The sequence below is a fragment of the Phoca vitulina genome, unplaced genomic scaffold, assembly GCF_004348235.1.
Source record: "Phoca vitulina isolate PV1807 unplaced genomic scaffold, GSC_HSeal_1.0 scaffold43, whole genome shotgun sequence".
Taxonomy (NCBI): domain Eukaryota; kingdom Metazoa; phylum Chordata; class Mammalia; order Carnivora; family Phocidae; genus Phoca; species Phoca vitulina.
Window position 1 is genome coordinate 7,818,095 of NW_022589746.1, and position 24,309 is coordinate 7,842,403.

Here is a 24,309-nt window from a genome sequence, read left to right on the forward strand (position 1 = left end):
ACACTAACAACGCAACTGTAGAAAGAGAAATTAGAGAAATGATTCCATTTACATTAGCACCCAAAACCGTAAGATACCTCAGAATAAACCTAACCAAAGAGGTAAAGGGTCTATACTCTAGGAACTACAGAACACTCACGAAAGAAATTGAAGAAGACACAAAAAGATGGAAAAATATTCCATGCTCATGAATTGGAAGAATCCATGTTAAAATGTCTATGCTACCCAGAGCTATCTATACCTTCAATGCCATCCCGTTCAAAATTCCAATGACATTTTTCAAAGTGCTGGAACAAACAATCCTAAAATTTGTATGGAATCAGAAAAGACCCCGAATCGCCAAGGAAATGTTGAAAAAGAAAAACAAAGCTGGGGGTATCACGTTGCCCGCTTTCAAGCTGTGATTACCAAGACAGCATCTTACTGGCACAAAAACAGACATATAGACCAATGGAACAGAATAGAGAACCCAGATATGGACCCTCAACTCTATGGTCAAATAATCTTTGACAAAGCAGGAAAAAACATGCGATGGGAAAAAGACAGTCTCTTCAACAAATGGTGCTGGGAAAATTGGACAGCCACATGCAGAAGAATGAAACTCGACCATTCTCTAACATCGTTCACAAAGATAAACTCAAAGGGGATGAAAGACCTCAATGTGAGACAGGAATCCATCAAAATCCTAGAGGAGAACATAGGCAGTAACCTCTTTGACATCGCCCACAGCAACTTCTTTCAAGATACATCTCCAAAAGCTAGTGAAACAAAAGCAAAAATGAGCTTTTGGGACTTCATCAAGATAAAAAGCTTCTGCACAGCAAAGGAAACAGTCAACAAAACAAAGAGGCAACCCACAGGATGGGAGAAGATATTTGCAAATGACACTACAGATAAAGGGCTGGTATCCAAGATCTATAAAGAACTTCTCAAACTCAACACCCAAAAAACAAATAATCAAGTCAAAAAGTGGGCAGAAGTTATGAACAGACACTTCTCTGAAGAAGACATACAAATGGCTAACAGACACATGAAAAAATGTTCATCATCATTAGCCATCAGGGAAATCCAAATCAAAACCACACTGAGATACCACCTTACACCAGTTAGAATGGCAAAAATGGACAGGGAAAGAAACAACAAATGTTGGAGAGGTTGTGGAGAAAGGGGAACCCTCTTACACTGTTGGTGGGAATGCAAGTTGGTACAGCCACTTTGGAAAACAGTGTGGAGGTTCCTCAAAAATTTAAAAATAGAGCTACCCTATGACCCAGCAATTGCACTCCTGGGTATTTACCCCAAAGACACAGATGTAGTGAAGAGAAGGGCCATATGCACCCTAATGTTCATAGCAGCAATGTCCGCAATAGCCAAACTGTGGAAAGAGCCGAGATGCCCTTCAACAGATGAATGGATAAAGAAGATGTGGTCCATATATACAATGGAATATTACTCAGCCATCAGAAAAGATGAATACCCAACTTTTACATCAACATGGATGGGACTGGAGGAGATTTTGCTAAGTGAAATAAGTCAAGCAGAGAAAGTCAATTATCATATGGTTTCACTTATTTGTGGAACATAAGGAATAGCATGGAGGACATTAGGAGAAGGAAGGGAAAAATGAGGGAAGGGGAATTGGAGGGAGAGATGAACCATGAGAGAAATGGACTCTGAGAGACAAATGGGGTTTTAGAGGGGAGGGGGGAGGGGGGATTGATTAGCCCAGTGATGGGTATTAAGGAGGGCACACACTGCATGGAACACTGGGTGTTATACGAAAACAATGGATTGTGGATCACCACATCAAAAACCAATGATGTATTGTATGGTGACTAACATAACATGATAAAATTAAAAAAAAAAAAAAAGAGTCTCTATGGCTTGTTTCACTCTCCTTTTTTTCTTTTCTCCCTTCCCATATGTTCATCTGTCTTTCTTAAATTCCACATATGAGTGATACCATATGGTACTGACTTATTTCACTTAGCATAATATACCCTAGCTCCATCCGTGTCATTGCAAAAGACAAGACTTCATTCTTTTTGATGGCTGAGTGATATTCCATTGTACATATATACCACATCTTCTTTATCCACTCATCAGTTGGTGGACATTTGAGCTCTCTCCATAGTTTGGCTAATGTTGATAATGCTGCTATAAACATCTGGGTGTATGTATCCCTTGAAATCTGTGAAAAAAGATATATTACAAAAAATTAAAATAAGTGTATATCAGAACAAAGAGATTATCAGAAGCGGACAGGAACATTATACAGTGATAAAAGAGCAACTCATCAAGAAGACAGATGTACATGTACTAAATAATAGAGCTGAAAAATATGTGAAGTCTGCACTCTTAAGACTGAAAGAAGAAATAAATACACAATTATAGTTGGAGACTTCAACACCCCTCTGTCAAGAATTGATAGAATAGCTAGACAAAAGTCAGCAAGATTATAGGAAAACACAACCCTATCACTACCTAACAGGATCTTTGGATATTTGTAGAACACTCCACCCAAGAACATAATACATTTTTTTTTTCCAAGTTCCCATGAAACATTCTCAGTGATGGACTATATCCTGGGCCATAAAACAACCTAAACAGATTTAAAAGCATTGGATTTTTTTCATACAGAATCTTTTTTCTGACCACAATGGAGTTCAACTTAGAAATCAATAAAAGAAAGATAACAGGACAATTTCCCAATACTAGGGAACTAAAGAACACAATTTTAAATAACTCATGGTGGAAGTCTCATGGGAAATTTAAAAATACATTGAACTGAAAGAAAATGAAAATATCACAGATTAAAATTTGTGGGAACAGCTAAAGCAGTGCTGAGAGGATAATTTATGAGAATAAATATTTACATTTAAAGAGAGAAAAACAAATCAGTAATCTAAGCTTCCATCACAAGCATTTAGAAAAAGAAGAGTAAAATAAACCCAAAGCAAGTAGAAGGAAGGCAATAATATAGGTAAAAGCAGAAATCAATGAAACTGAAAACAGGACAATTGGGGAAAAAAAGGAATCTAAAAACTGGTCATTTAAAAATATCAATAAAATCTACAAACTGCTGAAAAGGCTAACAGAAAGAGAGAAGCCACAAATTACCAATATCAGGAATGAAATGAGGTATCACTACAAACCCTGCAGACATCAAAAGGATCAGATGGGAATGCATGCATGCATATATTGTATGATTTCATTTATGTAACATTCTTGAAATGACAATACAGAAATGGACAACAGATTAGAGATTGACAGGAGTAAGGGATGAGGAGCAGGCAGGAGGGTAGTGGATGTGATTATAAAGGGGTAGCAGAATGATCCTTCAGGTGATGAAATTGTTCTGTTTTGACTATCAATGTTGGGGTTCTGACTGTGATATTGTACTGCTGTTTTGTAAGATGTTACCATTCCCAGGGGGAATTGGGTAAAGGGTATATGGTATCTCTTTGATTATATCTTAGAGCATATGCGTGTAGTTATCGCAAAATAAAAGTTAAACAAGAATCTCATGTAAAAAACTCTAAAAAGCAAACTTAAAATTGTTTCCTCGAGGAAATTATGAAACAGCAACATTCTTTTCTTCATTCATAAATGTAGTATTTTTGTGTCTAAAGCTAAAACAAATGGAGGATAGTTTCTCGAAGTTTATTTAATTGAACCATTAATGTTACTAAAAGCATAGCTATCCATTATATTTTCTATTTGGATTTTTCTTCATCTTTGCTGTATATCCTTCTCAAAAGGTATTCTTTAAAATACTCCATGAAGGGCGCCTGGGTGGCTCAGTTGTTAAGCATCTGCCTTTGGCTCAGGTCGTGATCCCAGGGTCCTGGGATTGAGTCCCACATTGGGCTCCCTGCTCGGCAAGAAGCCTGCTTCTCCTTCTCCCCCTCCCCCTGCTTGTGTTCCTGTTCTTGCTCTCTCTCTCTCTCTCTGTCAAATAAATAAATAAAATCTTAAAAAAATAAATAAAATAAAATACTCCATGAAGTTTAGAAATTAGCTAGAAAAAAAATGGAAATCTAGGAGAAGCATAATAAAATATTTTTAAAATAATATTTAGATTTTAGTTGATGTAAGAACACTAAGCATGCAAGGGTCTAAGATACTCTGGAATTGAGAAAAAGGAAGCAAATTATGTGACTTTTGCAGCAAGCTAAGCTTTGAATAGTTTTATTTATTTTTTGGTATTCGTTGTATTGAGTGATAATGATTTTTCATATGTTGGGCATCAATTTATGAATACTCAAAAGTTTGAACTCAATACTCAAAAATAAGATTTTTTTGCTGTCATTCCTGAATTCACTGTTCTTTTTCTCCTGTTCTCCTTCTTGTTTTTCCAAACTTTCAGATCAATATGCTTCTCAATTTTAAGGATGACAAAAGTGAATGTCCATGTCCTGAAGAAATCCGTGACCAACTCTTAGATTTTCATGAAGATTTGATGACACATTGTGGTAAAGTCTTCTTGACTTAACAACTCTTACTAGATGTGTTATATATTTATTTATTTACTTGTTTATTTATTGAGAAATAATTGTATTAAGAAATAATTGACATATACCACTGTATAAGTTTAGGATGTACTTTGTGATTGTTTTATTTACCTACATTTTGAAATGATAATAGGTTTGGCTAACATCCATCTTCTTATATAAATGCAATAAAAAGAAAAGAAAGAACAAATAAAGGCAAATTTGTTTTTCCTTACGACAAATACTCTTAGGATTTACCCTCTGAAAAAGAACTTTCCTGTATATTGTATAGCAGTGTTAGCTACACTCATCATGCTGTGTGTTGCATCCCTAGTACTTATTTAAAGTTTGTAACTTTTGACCACTTTCCTTGAATTCCTCTCTCCCTACTCCCCACTTCTAATAACAAGTATGATCTCTTTTTCTGAGTTTGTTGTTTGTTTTTAGTTTCCACATATAAGTGAGATCACACGGTATTTCTCTTTTCTCTGTCTGACTTCTCTTAGCATAATGCCTTCAAGTTCTGCCCATGTTGTCACAGATGGATTTCCTTGTTTTTTGGCTAAATAATATTCCATTGTATGTATATACCACAACTTCTTTATCCATTCATTTGTCGATGGACACTTAAGTTGTTTCCATATCTTGGCTATCGTAAATAATGCTGCTGTGAACATGGCGGTGCAGATACTTTTTTCAAGTAAGTGTTTTCATTTCCTTTGGATATATTCCCAGAAGTGAATTACTGGATCATATGGTAATTCTATTTTTTAATTTTTTTTTAGATTTTATTTATTTATTTGACAGAGAGAGACAGCGAGAGAGGGAATACAAGCAGGGGGAGTGGGAGAGGGAGAAGCAGGCTTCCCGCAGACCAGGGAGCCCGATGCGGTGCTCGATCCCAGGATCCTGGGATCATGACCTGAGCCGAAGGCAGACACTTAACAACTGAGCCACCCCAGCACCTCTATTTTTAAAATTTTTTGAGGATCCTCTATACTGTTTTGTTTGTTTTTTGCTTTTGAGTTATAGGAGCCCTTTATATGTTTTGGATGTTAATTCCTTATCAGATATATAGCTTACATACATTTTTTTCCCATTCTGTAGCTTGTCTTTTCACTTTGTTAGTGGTTTCTTTTGGTTTTTATGGAAACTGTTTAGTTTGATGTAGTCCCGTATGTTTATTTTTGCTATTGTTACTTGTAGTTTAGGTGTCATATCCAAAAAATTATTACCAAAATCTGTATCAAGGAGCTTTATTTTTACATTTTTTCTAGGAGTTTCATGATATCAGGTCATACATTTAAGTCTTTCCTCTATTTCTAGTTAATTTTTATGAGTGGTTAAGATATGGCCAGTTTCATTCTTTTAAATGTGAATATCCAATTATCCCAGCCCTGTTTATTGAAGACTACCTTTTCTTCATTGGGTATTCTTGGCTCCCTTGTCAACTCTTAGTAGACCATACATGCTTGGGTTTATTTCTGGGCTCTCAATTCTTTTCCATTTATCTCTTTGTCCATTTTTATGTCAGTACCATGCTGTTTGATGACTATAGCTTTAATAGCTTAGCTTGAAACCAGGAAGTGTGATACTTCTTGCTCTATTCTTCTTTCTCAGGATTTCTTTGGCTATTAGGGAGATTTGTGATTTCATATAAATTTTGGGAAGGTTTTTTTCCTACTTCTATAAAAAATGCTGTTGGAATCTTGATAGGGATTGCATTGAATCTATAGATAGCTTTTGATAATATTACCATTTTAAGATGCCTTTCCATGTATTTGTATCCTCTTCTTTTCTTTTCACCAATCTTTTGTAATTTTTAAGATAGAGATCTCTCACCTCCTTCATTAAACTTATTCCTAAGAATTTTATTTTTCTTGATGCTATTGTAAATGAGATTGATTTCTTAATTTCTTTTTCAGAAATTTCATTTTAGTTTATTAAAACACTTTATATTGTTGTATGTTAATTTCATGTCTTGCAAGTTTATTGGATTCATTGATTAGGTTTAACAGTTTTTTGGTTGAGTCTTTAGGATTTTCTATGTATAAAATCATGTTGCCTGCAGATAGAGACCATTTTACTTCTAGTGCCTAGTGAGATGATCATATGATGATCATATGATTCTTTTCATTCATTCTGTTATTGTGGTGTGTCACATTGATTGTCTTGCATATGTTGGACCATCCTAGCATCCCAGTGATAAATCTCGCTTGATCATGATAAATGATCCTTTTAATATGCTGTTGAATTCAGCTTGCTGGTATTTTATTGAGAAATTTTGCATCTGTGTTCATCAGGGATAGTGGCCTGTGATTTTCTTTTCTGGTAGTGTCCTTTTGCATTTTTGGTATCGGGATAATGCTGTCCTAGTAAAGTGATTTTGAGAGTGTTTCCTCCTCTTTCGTTTTTTTTGGAAGAGTTTGAGAAGAATTGGTGTAATTCTTTAAATGTTTAGTAAAATTCACCAGTAAAGCTTTGCTTCATTGTGAGGTTTTGATTACTGCTGTACTCTCCTTACGATTAATGGGCCTATTCAGATTTTCCATTTCTTCCTTGGTAAGTTGTATGTTTCTAAGAACTTTTCCATTTCTTCTAGCTTGTCCACTTTGTTCACTGATAATGTTCATAGTACTGTTTTACAGGTCTTTGAATTTCTGGGGTATCTTTTTAATTTTTTCACTTACAATGTCTCCTTTTTCATTTATAATGTTGTTGATTTGAGTACTGTCTTTATTCCCTTTGGCTAGGCTAGCTAAGGGTTTGTCAATTTTATTTTTTATTTTTTTCAGGGAATTAACTTAGTTTGATTAATCTTTTCTATGGTTTTTTGATTTCTATTTCAATAATTTCTGCTCTAATCTTTCTTCTACTACCTTCAGGCTCTGTTAGTTCTTCTTTTTCTAGTTCCTTAAGGTGTAGAGTTAGGTCGTTTATTTGAGATCTTTCTTCTTCATGTAGGCATTTATTGCTATGAACTTCCCTCTTAGAAGTGCTTTAGCTGCACCCATTAATTCTGGTATGTTGTATTTCCAGTTTTGTTTGTCTCAATAAATTCTTTCTTTTATTTCCCCTTAAATTTCTTCTTGGATTCATTGGTTGTTAAAGAGAGTGTTGTTTAATTTCTCTGTGTTCATGAATTTTCCAGTTTTCCCCCTTGTCACTGATTTCTAGTTTCATGCCATTGTGGTCAGAGAAGATTACTGGTATAATTTCAACCCTCTTGAATTTGCTAAGAGTTGTTTTGTGGCTTAACACATATTCTATCCTAGAAAATGTTCCATGTGCACTTGAGAAGAATGTCTATTCTGCTGTTGCTTGATAGAATGTTTTTGTATATGTCTGTTAGGTCCATTTGGTCTACAGTGTTGTTAAAATCCACTCTTTCCTTATTGATTCTCTCCTGTATGATCTATCCATTGTTAAGAGTGGGATACAAAAGTCCCCCAATTATTACTGTATTACTCCTTATTTCCCCTTTTAGTTTTTTTAGTTTTTGCTTTATATGTTTAGGTACTCTAGTATTGAGTGTAAAAATATTTATAATTATTATATCTTCTTGATATATTGATCCCTTTATCATTATATACTGACCTTCTTTGTCTCTTTTTGCCATATTTAAAGTCTATTTTGTCTGATGTAAGTATAGCTTCCCCTGTTTTCTTGTTGTTTTGTTTTGTTTGATTACCACTTGCTTGAAATGTCATTTTTCATCCCTTTGCTTAGTCTTTGTGTGTCTTTAAGGCTAATGTGAATCTCTTAGGGGCAGCATATGGTTAGATCTTGTTTTTTTATTCAAACATTCTGTGTCTTTTGGTTGGAGAATTCTATCCATTAATACTTAAAGTAATTGATAGGTAAGGACTTACTATTGCTATTTTGTTAATTTTTTTGTTTTATTTTGTAGATCTGTTTTTCCTTGTTTCATATCCTTCTGTATTTCATGTATGTATGTGTTGATATATTTGTTATGAGTATGCTTTGACTTCTTTATTGTGTTCTTTTGTATAATTACTACAAGATTTTCCCTTGTGGTTACCGTAAGGTTTACATACAATATCTTCAAGTTATAACAACCTATTTTAATTCATTAAAAAAAAAAATTTAAACTAGAGTTGTGAGTTATGCACCACTATTACCATATTGCAGAATCTAACTTTGATTATATGTTTATCATTACCAGTGAGATTTATACTACTTTTTTGTGTTTTTACAATGTTAATTATTGTTCTTTGACTTCCATTCAAAGAACTTCCTCTAGCATTCCTTGTAAGACAGATCTGGTAGTAATGACCTTTGAGGAAGCTTTTGTTTGTTGGGGAAAGTCTCTATCCCCCCTCCCTTTTCTGAAGGACAGCTTGACTGGGTATAGAATTCTTGGTGAGTAGTTACTTTCTTTCAATATTTTGAATATGTGATCCCATTCTCTCCTGTCTTGAAAAGCTTCTGATGAGAAATCTGCCAATAATCTTATGGGTGTTCCCTTTTATGTAACTTCTCTCTTTTCTCTTGCTCCTTTTCAAAATTCCTTCTTTGCCTTTGCCTTTTGACAATTTAATTATAATGTGTCTCAGTGTAGCCCTATTCGAGTTCAATACATTTTGGGTCTTTGGGGCCTCATCGATCTGCATGTCCATTTCTCTCCCCAGGTTTGGGAAGTTTTCAGCCATTATTACTTTAAATATACTTTCTGTCCCTTTTTCTTTCTTGTCACCTTCTGGAATTCCCATATCCTGAATATTGTGGGAATCTTTCCATTGTGTCCCATAAATCTTACAGGCTTTCTTCAGAGTGAATGATTTTCATTGACCTCTTCTTCAAGTTGTTGATTCTTTCTTCTGCATGGTTAAGTCTATTTTTGAAACTCTCAGTTGCATTGTTCAACTATTGTATTTTTCAACTCTAGGATTTCTGTTTGTTCATTTTAATGGTTACTGTTTCCTTGTCAAACTTCTTTTTTTGTTTTGAACTGTTTTCATAATATTGTTTAGTTGTCAAATGTATATTTTTCATACACATATACTGGTACAAAAGTTAATATATATGTAAATAGGTTCATAAATATACATGGTGCCCGGTAGGAGTTCATGTAAGAATATTTATTATTGCAAAAATGGTTAACTGACCCTATGTGGAAAGTCATGACAGGTAGAGATATCAGAAAGGCTTTAAGACCAAGTAGGAGATAACCAAAATTTTATTTCTTTTCTCTCTTCTCCTCAGTGGCAGAGAATAAGAAGGGGGAATGGAGACATGTAACCAGATGCTTTGGCAGAGAGATGAATGTTAGATTGATTTAGTCTAAAGACAATTGATCACAAATAGCTGTATTTAAACCAGTTGTGGGGCACTTTTTAGTATTGCCCTAGGAAATGCAGCATGTATCTTTTGAAATTAATTAATGCCTAAGGAAATCCTTCATTAAGTTTATGTCAGTAGCCCAAATCTATTAAGGGAGCTTTCCCCTCCTTTTACTCTAAGAACTTTTAAAATGGAATTTATTTGATGTTCTGAATCTGTGGTTCTTTTCCCTTTAAGCTGTGATGTGGACAAAGTGTTCCAGTGAAAGAAAATGAATTAGCCATTTCTTAAGTGATGTGTAGCACCAGTTGCATTATTTTTATTTTATTTTAATGAAGAGAATATAAGCATCACCTTGCATATTAATTCAGCTTATGAATAAAGAGCTACTAAACGAGTGCCAGAAAGTTGTATTATCTATTATAAATAAAGGGGCACTCTGAAATGGTAGTATTATTGCTTCAGACATAAAGCGTTCCCTGAATTACGATGCCTAATTATGCCTGCTCTCTCTTCTCTCAATTTATTAAAATGCCACTGTGATTATTAGAGGCAAATGAGGAGGCTGAAAGCCTAGGAGGTTTTTTGCAGGGTAAAACTGTAGGTCTAGGCAGATAGCCCCTAAAGTCAGACATGCCTCAGGGTCAGCCTAAGGGTCAGACCGAATACCAGAATTGATCTTGACTCCTAAGAGCATCTTTTTGCTGTCTGCACAGTTTTGTATTTTGTCTTGGCTACTACTAGCCCTGGGCCCATCGGAACAGGAGAAAAAGAGAAAGGAAGACAAAAGGCCAGTGAATGGATTTTACCCACGTGCTAGTGAGCAGAAGTGCTTAATTCAATGCTGTCAAATGTTTTGGACGTGGCAGGGTTGCTTTAAGCTATGAATGGAAAAAGTTGCAAAACCAGAGCATTATTTCTCCTAAATATATTTTTTTCAAATGCATTTTTCTTTTCTTCTTTCTCTTTGCTTTTCTGTTGCTAGGAATTGAGCTGGATGAAGATGGGTCTTTGGATGGAAACAGTGACTTAACAATTAGGGGCCGCCTGCTGTCCCTGGTAGAAAAGGTGACATACCTGAAGAAGAAACAAGCTGAAAAACCAGTTGAGAGTGACTCCAAGAAATCCTGTAAGCAGTATGGAAGGGCACTGGCAAAGCGACTCTGCTGACATTTATTCGTCCTTTGAAGTAACATCAGACTAGATGAGCCAGTGAGAAAACTGAGTTGGAAGCTTCCAAGAATCAGATTCTTAAGTAGATGCCTGTGGCTGTCAGAAGTAGACAGCAGCATCAAACTTTGTTTGTAGGAAAAGATTGAGAGGTAGCAGTATTTATAAGGGTGGATGGGCTCCCTAGAGGGCTACAAATTTAGGTGTTTGATCAGACACTATCAAGAGAAAGTACAAAGGGAGTAATTTAGCTTTCCTATCTATTATGCTATTGACTTGCAAATATTCTTGTACCAAGTTAAACTTTTCTTAAAGTTTAAGTAGTATCTGTAACTACATTTTGGTTCTGAGATATTTTCTAAACCGTTGTGCATTTCTGGTTCATTTTTATCCTACTTAACTGAAGAGTAACAGCTGATACTCTGCAAATAAGGACACTGGGCCAATGAGTCTCAGACACAACACTCATCCAGAAAGGGTTCAAGTAGTAGGTTGGTGAGATCCATCTTACTTATTACCTCACATCTCAGTCCCCATTCATTCTATGATGCAGCACTGGTTTAGGAACAGTTTTTACGAAAGAAGAAAAATGAACTCACGAAAAATTTTAGGTGGTTTTTTTTTTTTTTTTTTGGTGCTAACTTACAATGGGAACCTTTCATCCATACAATGAACTCTAAATTTATTCTTTAGTATCACAACCAAATTTATTTGAATCAAGTCTTCTTCAAAATGAGAGTTCAAGGTTTCTTATGAACCACTTTTTGTTATTATCAGGTTTATGATTTTGACCTATTAAAAATGTCAACGTGGTTTTGAGGCGTGTGGAAGTATACTGGCATTTTATCTGCATTTTGGATTCGGTTAAAATTGGTAGTTTTTGTTTGTCCTTAAATAATGTATAGATTAAAGCAGGTAAAACAGCTTCTTTTGAAAATCTGCCAGGATTAGGAATTGGTACTTCATTACTTGTGTCTTGATCACTTCAACCCTACTTAGCTTTCATAATTTTGCTGTTTATTTCAGGAGGTTTGGAAATTCTGTTGCTTTTATGTGTACTACACTGCATGTCACATTGCAAGTAGTCTTCTATGTATAGAATAGTTTTTCGCTGTAATACAGCTTCACAATCAAAACATTTTAAGTGACAATTAAGGATCCAAATTATAGTAAAAATATAATTATATGACATCACTTTTGCAAATGGCTCAAATGAGGAGAGAGAAAAATAGATAATTCCTTGGATGCCCATGACTGACTTTATAAGGATATATGATGTCAGATCTGGGAAGAAAATAATGGAACTAAGAAAATGAAAGTAAAAGTATTAGGACAACTTCTATTGATTGCCCTATGGATTGCCAACAGTAGTTTTGAAAAAGTAGGTGTAATTCTGAACAGCTTAAATTTCTTAATAAGAGGAGTTTTTAAGGAAAAGCTTGTGTATTTTTATCCTTGCATGTTCATAACTCATTTTTACTGACATATATATAAAATGTTTAAGTGAAGTTTATTTTCCTCAAAGAATATCCCTAGCCTTTTCAATTCTGGTACAAATATAGATATTAGTTTGGGCCTATGAGAGGTACAGTTGAAATGCCCAACTAATTTGTCTTCTCTTATTATTTTCCTTTTAAAAAAAATCCATAATGACTTTGCAGCCACTCTTCAGCAGTTGATTTCTGAGACCATGGTCCGATGGGCGCAAGAGTCTGTCATTGAAGACCCCGAATTGGTGAGGGCCATGTTTGTGTTGCTCCATCGACAGTATGATGGCATTGGGGGTCTGGTCCGGGCTCTGCCAAAGACCTACACTATAAATGGTGTCTCCGTGGAGGATACCATCAACCTGCTGGCATCTCTTGGTCAGATTCGTTCTCTGCTGAGTGTAAGAATGGGCAAAGAAGAAGAGAAGCTTATGATTCGTGGATTAGGGTAATTTATTTAACTATTACAACCTTTGTCTTATAAATGTCTTCTTTTTACTTGTTTATCCCAGTAGTTGCACAGTAGGTATGTTAATACAAATCCACTATTTCGATTACAGGCATGCCTCATTTTATTGTGCCTTGCTTTATTGCACTTCGCAGATAGTGTGTTTTTACACATTGAAGGTTTGTGACTACCTTGCATTGAGCAAGTCTATTGGCACCATTTTTTTAATGGCGTTTGCTCACTTTGTGTCTCTCTGTGTCACATGACGGCAATTCTCACAGTATTTCCAATTTTTTATTATATCATAATTGTTATGGTGACCTGTGATCAATGATTACAACTCATTGAAAGTTCAGGAGATGGTTAGCATTTTTAGTAGTAAAGTATTTTTTAATTTAGATATATACATTGATTTTTAAAACATAATACTATTACACTCTTAATAGACTATAGTGTATTATAAACATAACTTTTATATATACTGGAAAACCAAAAAAATTTATTGATTTGCGTTATTGCAATATTTGCTTTATTGCTGTGAGCTGGATCCAAATCTGCCATATTTGTGAGGTATTTCTGTCTATGATTATTAAATGAGATTGTTGCTTTTCTAGACATGTTTTTAAGCTAAATAGAAAGTTGCTCAACAGCAAAATGTGACTAATTTTACAACTAGTTGCTAAGGCGGTTATGATATGCAGCACATATTTTAGAGGTTTTTAGGATTAATTTTTCAGTAATGTACAATCATATGTAAAAATACAGATTAATAAAAACACATTAAAATCCATGCAGAGACAAACACTCACCAGCAGGAAATAATAAGGTATTTTGTCTATATCCACTGGGCCTTGAAAAAAGAATGGGGAAAACAACGCAATTCTTCTGATAATTCAACACCATAGGTGTGCTTCCTATGTGAATTTGGGGATTAACGTTTATATCTCATATGTGGTCTAAGGATTCCCAAACCGAGAATGTAACAGTTGGCCCTGGAGGTATACTTTCTCAACTTAGGTCACCGTGAAACCTTGCAGGCAAAAACTAAATACTACCAATGGTTAGCTTACAGTCAAAATTACCAAGCACATAAGGAAAAATCCTCCATAAGCAAGGGTCTACAGATAAAATAATAGTGGGGTCAGAACACCTGTTTCAAGAACTTCGGATAGTACAATGCCAGAAAGAGAACATAAGTTACTATATTTAAAATGGTTAGGAATACAAAGGAATAAATCCATTCTCCAAAAATAAGATGTGGAGAGAAGTCCACGAAGATCTGAAAAAGATCCAAATAGAGTTTCTAGAAATGAAAAATATAATAAATGACATTTAAAAACAGTAAATTAATTAAATTGGATAAGCTGAAGAGAAAATTAGTAAGTTGGATCATAGATCTGAGAAAATTACTTAGTACTGTAGCCCTGAGAGGTAAAGATAAGGAAATATGAAAGAGCAGTTACGAGACCTAAGGGAGAGTATAAGAATACCACACTCACAAATTCTGATGGAAAATAACCATCAATTTAGAATGTGTTACTCAACTGAGAATGCCACACCATGACCTTGTGCTTCATGGAGATTTGGAGATGAGGATTTATATCCCATATTTTAAGAGTGATGGCAAAACAAAGATATTTCAGAATATTTACTTACAGTGCATTGAAGGACCTTCTAAAGGCTGCACATTAGATAAAAGATAATGGAATTCAGAGAGAAAGAATGGGAAGCAGAAGTTTTTGTGAGTGCATTATTGGCGCATATATGCATAAATCTGGGAATCATTCATGAGCTTGCGTAGTTTGGGATTATAAAAATAGAAGAACAGTAGAAGCTTAAATTAAGCCTTATGATGTCTGCAAGAAAAAAATACCGAAATATAAGGATGTAGAAATCGAATGTAGAATGTTGAAAAGTAAGATAGAATACAAATATTCTACCAAAAAAGCTTATCTAGTTACATAAGTATTAGATAAAGAAGAGAGAATGAAAGAAAGAGAATGAAAGTAACTATTGACATGGATAAAAAAGGATGTAAAGAAACAGTAAAAAGTTTTAAGAAACCTAGAGTTGGTTCTTCAAAAAACTAATGGAATAGAATAACCACTGTTTTCTTTGATCTAAAAAATAATCCTGTGGGTAAAAAATAATAGTATAGAAAGACTCAGTTTGTGTAATATTATTTATGTACATTCAGAACACAATACTATGTATTGCCCTTAGACCTATCAAGTGTTTGCCGTCATTAAAATAAACCTGAAGGTTATATTCCAAAATTGTTATTGCACACTAAAAATAAATATACTAACGGAACAAAAGAACAGAAAAGCTTAAAAAAACAAAAGCAAATTTGGTGGTCTTTATAATTGTATGAGCATGAATCTTTTTTTTTTTTTTTTTGCATATTAATACTTCAGTCTAACTGAAAAGGGCTTCACATGAGTGATCTTCATTAACCACATGAGAAAGGAAGCCTTACAGGAAATACAGGGCACTTTCTTCTTAAATGAACATGTTAACAGTAGTATGTGCTGTTAATACATAAATCACTCAGTAGTGATAAAACTCACAATGATTATAAAACAAAAAGTTATGTTTTTGTGGTATTAGAAATATTTCTCAAAGGACACATTTAATAAATGACAACCTGCCTACCAAGTGGTAGAATTATAAATCCACTTAATTTACCTATAATGAAAGGCAAACAAGACTTTTTCAATACAATATTGTCCAAAGTTGGGTCATACAAAAAGATTTGAAATAACGAAGGAACAAATCCTGTGATTACAACTGCGGTTTGAAAATTGAAGGTTCTCCTACTAAATATGTTGCTGTCTTATGTGAGGGAAAAGGAGGCCTTTCTTTACTCCATTTGTTCTTGCACAAAATAGATCAGACCTATTTTAGTCCTCGGCCCGCATGTCATTTTTTTGAGTTGTTCTTTCTATAAACTCTTGTCATTAAGGCAAAACTAAACTCAATTAAAAGCGAAAAACTAAAACTAAAAAAAAGAAGAAGAGAATCATTATACAGAATTCTACTGTTTCACTGTCTTGATATACGTGGAGTAACTAAAAGTTAGCATATGACCAAATGAAGAGGTGAGTCAACTAAGGAGATGAGATCTGCAGGGAAAGCTTGTTTTCTTGTAGGCTGTGCATTCTAAAATTTTCTTGTTAGAGCTGTGACAGGAGGTGTTTTGTAGAAAAAAAAAAACCTCCTGTATTGATTTGATTTATGTTCAAATAAAAATCAGCAGAGTTCTTTATTTTTAATGACTACTGAGCATTAATATCCTTAGGAATACCTTTACATACATAGCATAATAACATGTAATGAAATAATGATAATATGAAACATTTTGGGTATCATCTGCTGCTGGTTTTTCAAATCAAATGTCAACTTTAATTTGTTGTATTACTTGTACCTGGACTTGATGTGTATTCAGTTTCTCTTTGAGAATATAAATCCTTTATAAGCAGTTCTCTGGAAAGATAACACAAATGTAGTAAGAAATAACACTACTGTTATTAAACATACAAATACTGAAGGTAGTACTAAAAGTATCCTACATGAAAAGCAGATACTTGTATATCAATAATTTATATAGGAATTTTCATAGAACATGGTATAACAGTGATTCATATTTCTGCACTAAAGAAGAATGAACAGATGTTTGGATATATATAAAATTAGGAATGATAAGTGTCCAAAAATATATTTCATATAGATGAATGTTTACATATTTAGTACATTTCTTGTATCTGAAAAGAGTAGATAACTTGTATACTATTTTTGAGAGGCTGTCAGTATTTTTTGAGGGAAACTCAGTTAGTTGTGCTTATTAACTTTTGCTTTTATTAACTTTCATCATGATTGCGCTTACTTTTCTGTTCATGCCAGTAATTATTTCCAAAATAGTTATCAGGATCTCAGATAAATTTTTACTTAAAATTTTCTCCACCTTCTGTGCTTCTCACCCCCCAAATCTATATTGTCCTTTCTAGGGATATCATGAATAATAAAGTGTTTTACCAGCACCCTAATCTCATGAGGGCACTTGGGATGCACGAGACAGTGATGGAGGTCATGGTGAATGTCCTTGGAGGTGGAGAGTCCAAGGTAAAGGATAACCCTTGATTATTAAAATGCCAATGAATGTAACTCCTAGAGTACATACACTGCATATTCTTAATGAGGGTTTCTTAAATCCTCTTAGGAGGACTGTTTTTTAAAGAACACCTTTTGCAAAAACAAAACAAAACAAAGCAAACCTTATAGATTGAGAATTAGATATGCTACTAGTTATTTTTTCCTTTGATATTGATAACAATTTCTCTCTTATGCTGTGTAATTTGCGGCCTCCTAAACTTTTCCTATTTAGTGGTTAGTTAGAAACTTTAAATGTTAATACTTTACTGTTTTTTAAATTTTTAATTATAAAGTAATGCCCATCACATTGAAAGTCCAAAACACAAACATGTTTTTCAGACCCAGACATTCCCCTTGATTTAGATGGCAGTTGGTTCTGCTAAATTGCTGATCCAGGCCAAAATTTGAAGATGATGTCCTGGAGTATTTGTTTTAAGACTATAAAGTGAATTTTTTAAGTGATTCAAAGTTAAGATGAAGTGAAACCTTTCAAACTTTCAAACCTTCAAGACCAAGTGAATAGAGTAATATAACAATTTCATATGAATCAGTATAATTTTATGATCTATGATTTATAAAATATATTTCACTATTTTTTGAAATTTTAAGATGTATTTTTCAAAATAGGGAACAGTTCATATTTCTCATGTTCAGTTCACCAGTTAGACAGACTCATAAAGATATTTATAAAATATTCTGTTAAGGAGAGACTCCAGGGATCATCTGGGGTATACTAGAACAAGATTAGGCGCTTAAGGGAGATGTATTTGATGGGGTCTAGCATGCAGGCCTTCTGGTCAGGGTGTTCATCATAGCAGATGAATCATGTGCAAATCAGGGAAGGTGTGACTCCTAGAATCTTAAAAACAACAACACTTATGATAGGAATGCCCTAATATGGTTTCAAGGAGGAAATAGGGTATTTTTCACAAAAGGTCTCATTGAGCTTTTCCTCTCTTACCTAAATTAAGTATTATTAATTTTTTTTTTTTAAAGATTTTATTTATTTGACAGAGAGAGAGATAGTGAGAGCAGGAACACAAGCAGGGGGAGTGGGAGAGGGAGAAGCAGGCTTCCCGCCGAGCAGGGAGCCCGATGTGGGACTCGATCCCGGGACCCCGGGATCATGACCTGAGCCGAAGGCAGACGCTTAACGACTGAGCCACCCAGGCACCCCTAAATTAAGTATTATTATCCTTTTTATTCCACTTTTATAGAACTGATTCAATGAGACTAAATAGTCTCCTAAGGAAGCACAGCTTCATAGTGTTAGTCAGGAATCACAACCGAGTCTGCCTGATTGCTAAATCAGGTTTTTGCCACCTATAGATTTAGGGCTGTGGATTAGTTCCAGATCACCCCCTTGATGGTAATGAGGTTTCTAAATTAGTGTTGGCTTTGATTTTCAGTGGCTCGAGGAGTAGGTGAGTTGAAGTCTAGACAATTTGAAGTCTTTAGATAAATCTGAAACTTGGCAGACATGGGCCCACATGGATTGACAATGTGATTGGACCTCAACTTCTGAACTCAATTTTCTGAAGACCATTTGCTCTCACAGCTAACTAAATGCTCTTTATGTAGGAAATCACTTTTCCCAAGATGGTGGCCAACTGTTGCCGTTTCCTTTGTTACTTCTGTCGTATAAGTAGGCAGAATCAAAAAGCTATGTTTGATCATCTCAGCTATTTATTGGAGAACAGCAGTGTTGGTCTTGGTAAGTAAATTATGGCTTTTATTTAATCTTTAAGATACAAAGAATATACATACTATGTTAAATTTTAAACTTTAATGCAAAGTAATTTTAGATTAATGCAGTATGTGTTGTATTTAGAAATGAAATTTTAAGGGACAGTGTGTTTTTATATGGAATTCGTAGTTGTAGCACAATCCAGGTTTTGTCTCATCTTCATTTGAATTAACAGCCTCACCAGCTATGAGAGGTTCAACACCACTGGATGTGGCAGCCGCCTCAGTGATGGATAATAATGAACTGGCCTTAGCTCTGCGTGAGCCAGATTTGGAAAAGGTAAGCAACATCCTCGCCCCTTGTGTTTGTGTGAGTTATGCTAGTTGTTTCTCAAGATTACTGAAGTATAACCATAATAGAGTTATAATCATATTGACACAATTATAATATATAGTATATTATAAACATGTTACATATATTACATAGAACATATAATTGTAAATTACCAAGAACAAGAAAGTTGAGATCAAGTGTTTCCTCTGATCACATACATTTTTCTCTGGAAAAGGAAGTTTCTATCCTGTGAGCTTCTGTCCTTTCATGGTATTTGTTGTTACTTTTGCTTTAGTCATACAGTTTCAATTATTTCAGAGGTTGTTTTAACATTTCAAAATACATTTTGTGTCGTGTAGACGTATATTCCAATGCAGGGCATCACTGACATACTAAGACCCTGTGCTCTAACGTATATTCCAATGCAGGGCATCACTGACATACTAAGACGTATATTCCAATGCAGGGCATCACTGACATACTAAGACCCTGTGCTCTAACTAAGACCCTGAGCACTTGAGGCTGCATACATGTTTGCTGGAACATAGATAAATTTCCCCTGTGTTGTCATTGTGATTGCTTTCTAAGTGGTCTTCCTGATCCTTCCTGGCTCCCCTACTTAGCAGCCAGAATGAGCCTCTTAAAAAGAGCGGATTAATCCTGTGTCCACAACTCTTCCAGAGACTTCCCATCTCACTTCAAGTAAAAGCTAAAGGCATCGTAATGGCTTCTAACCCATCTGATTTCACGTATCCCTCTTACTGCCTGCCGTTCTCCTGATCTTTTCTATTTGCTCCAACCACACTGGTCCCCTTGCTCTTGTGGGAACTTGCCAGGTACGCTCCTGCCTCAGGGACTTTGTGCTTGCTCTTCCCTCCATCTGCAATATTCTTCTGCCAGATGTCTTTATGGCTCATTTCCTGACGTCCTTCCAGTCATTGATCCAAGTCACCTTTTTGTTAGCTCTTCATGTCCCTGCCATTTAAAATTGAAACCTCTTCTCTATTTCCTGTCTTGTCTTCTTTGCTGCTTTATTTTCCAACAGTAGAAAAAATATATTTGTATATTATATACAGAAATACACATTTCCATGTTATTTATATAAAATATACATTTGAGTATTTTTAAAAATCTGCTCCCTATCATAACATAAGGCCAATGAGTTCAGGGCATGTTTTTTCTCTATTGTTCACTACTTTGTTCCAGTCTTCGAGAACAACACTGGCATTGGATAAATCATCATTGCACAGTTGTTGAATGCATGAAAAAGTGAACTCTTTCCCAAACACTTCTGACTTGCCAGGATAGGATCACAAAGCTTTGCATCTTCGACTAACCCTTAGGAGCATTTTCTCTCACATATATTTTAAAATCTTTTAATCTACACACTGAAATATGGCTGATATTTAAAAAGTTGACGATACCAAACGTTTCGGAGGGTGTGGAGCAACGGAAACTTTCATCTATTGCTGTTGAGATGAAAAATGGTAGAGTCATTTTGCAAAGCGGGTTGGCAGTTTCTTAACAAATTTAACTTAAATCCCCCCTCCCCCCCTCCCCCCGAGAGAGAATGTGGTGGGGGAGGGGCAGAGGGAGAGGAGAGAGAGAATCTTAAGCAGACTCCATGCTCAGTGCAGAGCCTGATGCGGGCAGGGCTTGATCTCACAACCCTGGGATCATGACCTGAGCCAAGATTAAGAGTCGGACACTTAACCATAAGCTGAGCCACCCAGGCGCCCCTAACTTAACAAATAAGTTTCTTAACATATATCTGTCATAAACATATAACTAGCCTTCCTACTTGTAGATACGTACTCAATTGAAATAGGAATGTGTGTACATGAATGTTGGTAACAACATTATTCATCTTAGCCAAAAACTGGGGACAGTTCAAATGTCTATCAACTGATGAATGGATAAGGAAATGTGGACTATTTCCATGTGCTGTGGAATGCTGTTATTATGCAGTAAGAAGGAAGGAAGTACTGATATGTGCTACAATGTAAATGAATCTCAAAATCAGTATTCTGAGTGAAAGAAGCCAGGCATAAAAGGAAACATACTGGATGATTGCATACATAAATGTTTTAGAATACACAAGCTAATCTGTAGTGTTACAGAGAAGATTGTTAAGGCCTTTGCATGCAGGGAGGGATGGATGGGGCCTGAGGAGTGATGGAAATGTTCTGCATCTTGACTGGGGTATGCTTTTACAGAAGTATAAATCTCTCAAAGCTCACTGAATTTATATTTTAATTTTTTATTTCCTTTTTAGAGAGAGAGTGTTCATGTGCATGCACAAGCAGGGTGGGGAGGAGGGACAGAGGGAGAGGGAGAGAGAGAAAATCTTAAGCAGGCTCCACACTCAGCGCAGAGCCCTTTGTGGGGCTCAGTCTCGTGACCCTGGGATCATGACCTGAGCTGAAATCAAGAGTCCGATGCTTAACCTAAGACTGAGCCACCCAGGCGCCTTGAATTTATACTTTAAATAGATGCGTTTATTGTACATAAATTATACTTAAAGTTGGCACAAAATATTTTTAGCTGTGTTACTTATTTCTTTTTAAAGCTGCTTTAGCTTGAGCTAGGTGTAACTTGATTGATAAGTTGCTTGTCTGACAATCTACCATTGATAATAACTTAGGGATTTCTTTTAAAACTGGATCAGTTATGAAATACTGTAAAGGATGAGCATTCATATAAAACAATAATTTAAAAGGCAAAGATAAGCAGAAAACTTTATGTGTTAAATTCAATGATACTGAAAGATACTTAATACTATCCCAAATTTTATAGACCATGAAATCATGGCACGGAATGATCCAGTAAGTAATGCAGGATGGATTTGAATCCAAGGATATTTCAATCTAAGCTTAGTTTTTTCTATTTCTCTATGTGTTTTCTCAAATATATACCCCCCCGCATTAATTTGATAATATCATTTTGGAAGTAAATTCCAAATGGAATATCACTGTATCTCAGATGGGTCTTTCAATACCTCAGATGGAATCCGGGTTTACACTGGGTCAGAGGTGTTCCGACATTTTCGAAGTTTATCAAATACCAGTGACGTTTATATTGTGTGTTTTGTTTTTGTTTTTATGTAAGCTCTACACCGGATATGGGGTTTGATCTCATGACCTTGAGATCAAGAGCCGTATGATTTCCTGATGGAGCCAGACAGGCACCCCAAATATCATGACATTTATAGATAAAAGTTTCAAATTAAATAATATGAAACTTAGGAATATTTTTCTTTCACAGAGTTGATTCATAAATATTTTTATTATGATAGCACTTTGTTATGATTTGTAAATATTTCTTAACTCTAAGGTTTTACTGCAGGGAGTTCATGTGGATTCTCATGGGATTAAAAAGAACTTGCAGAACCACATGCATTTTAAACGAACCTTTGAGGTTATCACTTATGTGTAGTGTTAGCATCTAATGCCTCCTTACCCACAGGATAACACTTTTGCTTATCATCTTTTTTGTAGGTAGTTCGATATTTGGCTGGTTGTGGACTGCAGAGCTGCCAGATGTTGGTGTCTAAGGGTTATCCGGACATTGGATGGAATCCAGTTGAAGGAGAGAGATACCTTGACTTTCTCAGATTTGCTGTCTTCTGTAATGGTAGGACTGATTGCTTGGGGTCTTTTTTGGTCATGATTAAAACTGCATAAAAATAGATATATCAAAAATGGTATATCCCAGCATTTTCATGAAGGAAGTAAATATTAGTAAAGAAATTGAATATTTTATAATCAGTACTTTTTTTCCACAGTAATAATTTAATTTCTAGTATTTCAATAGTGATGCTTTGCCTTTATTATTAAATTAAAAATTTTAGGCAGTTACAAATTCTTACAGACTTTTATAATTGGGTTCTAATAATAGGTGGGCTTATGGCTTCATTTCCTTTAAAGAATTAACAAAAATGAATACTTTATGCCTCTATAATGCTTTACTTTGAAAATTTTAAGTATAAAAGAAGAAACTTACTATGTCTTGTGTACATAAAACTAGTGATTTGAATTGAATTTTAGCTTTATTAGTAACTATGTTCTTTGGTTTTAGTTATTTTTCTTTAAATATAAATGAATTAGTATAACATTTATTTGCTCAGAACGTCCACATAACCAGTGTTTATTTACTCTTGTTCCTTGTTTGATTTTAGGGGAGAGCGTGGAAGAGAACGCTAACGTCGTGGTGAGGTTGCTCATCCGGAGGCCCGAGTGTTTCGGTCCTGCTTTGAGAGGGGAAGGTGGGAATGGTCTGCTCGCAGCCATGGAAGAAGCCATAAAAATAGCCGAGGATCCTTCTCGAGATGGTCCCTCACCAACTAGTGGGTCCAGTAAAACACTGTAAGTCTAATATACACACTTTTATTTAAGAGTAAATCATATTCCTTGACTTGAAATTTTATAAAACATGATTTGCATTCTGTCAATTGCAATATAATTTTCTGGTGCTCATGATTTCTGCCCTTGAAAATAAAATGAATTAGACCTGGAAGAATGGATGGAATTTGCTGTGGGAGTAGGTTGAATGGAAAAGAGAAAACTAAGGAAGATTGGGTGAATTTAGCAGGGAGAAGTTTAGGTTGTAGGAGGAGATGTATTTTGTGAATTTTTCCAGGAGGCTATGGCAAAGTGAGTTATTACAAATGATGGCAGGTGAACCTCTGAAATTGTAGTAGGGTTTAGTGGGAAGCTAACTGGAATGAATTTTCAAGATAATAGTAAGAAAGTAAGACCTTAGCAAGAGAATGGGGGTCTTAACTAAACTAGTATGGTGTTAAAGTCCAGAAAAGGGGATATTGTCATTCTGAGAAGTAAAATGCTTGGTTAAGGTATCATGGCAGATAGGGCAGGCAGTAACTACCTTACATTTGTCCATGGTATACATTACTAATACTTGATTCCAGCAGTAGACATAAGTCAATCCCGGCGTGTCACTTCTCAGTTTTTATCTGTGGAGGTGAATGTCCTATTAATACCACTGGTAAAGACAGAATATAGGGCTTACTGGAGGCAAATTTCCAAGCAGAGCAGTTCTGCAAACCGTCATTCTTCCATACATAGACTGTGCTTACATGTTCTGTCCACGCCAAGACCAAGATGGTCTCAGACTGGGAGGTCCTCCAAGGCCTTCTTACGTGTTTGTCAATTAGCCATAGAGGGACTAGGGGGCCCTCAGTTTCTCTAAGTAGTGGAAAATACATCAAGGGTTCTC

At 35.1% G+C, this 24,309-nt stretch overlaps 1 protein-coding gene across 3 annotated transcripts in view; it reads left to right on the forward strand.

Annotated features, from left to right (window-relative positions):
• RYR2 (ryanodine receptor 2) overlaps nt 1-24,309 on the forward strand; it is a 739,460-nt gene that overhangs the window by 521,824 nt on the left and 193,327 nt on the right. For all 3 annotated transcript variants that reach the window (XM_032430318.1, XM_032430320.1, XM_032430321.1), the window contains 8 exons: nt 4,370-4,475; nt 10,783-10,926; nt 12,629-12,902; nt 16,910-17,024; nt 18,636-18,768; nt 18,977-19,080; nt 22,572-22,707; nt 23,252-23,438. In XM_032430318.1, the coding sequence (XP_032286209.1) occupies nt 4,370-4,475; nt 10,783-10,926; nt 12,629-12,902; nt 16,910-17,024; nt 18,636-18,768; nt 18,977-19,080; nt 22,572-22,707; nt 23,252-23,438 (1,199 nt within the window). The remainder of the gene's footprint in view (nt 1-4,369; nt 4,476-10,782; nt 10,927-12,628; nt 12,903-16,909; nt 17,025-18,635; nt 18,769-18,976; nt 19,081-22,571; nt 22,708-23,251; nt 23,439-24,309) is intronic.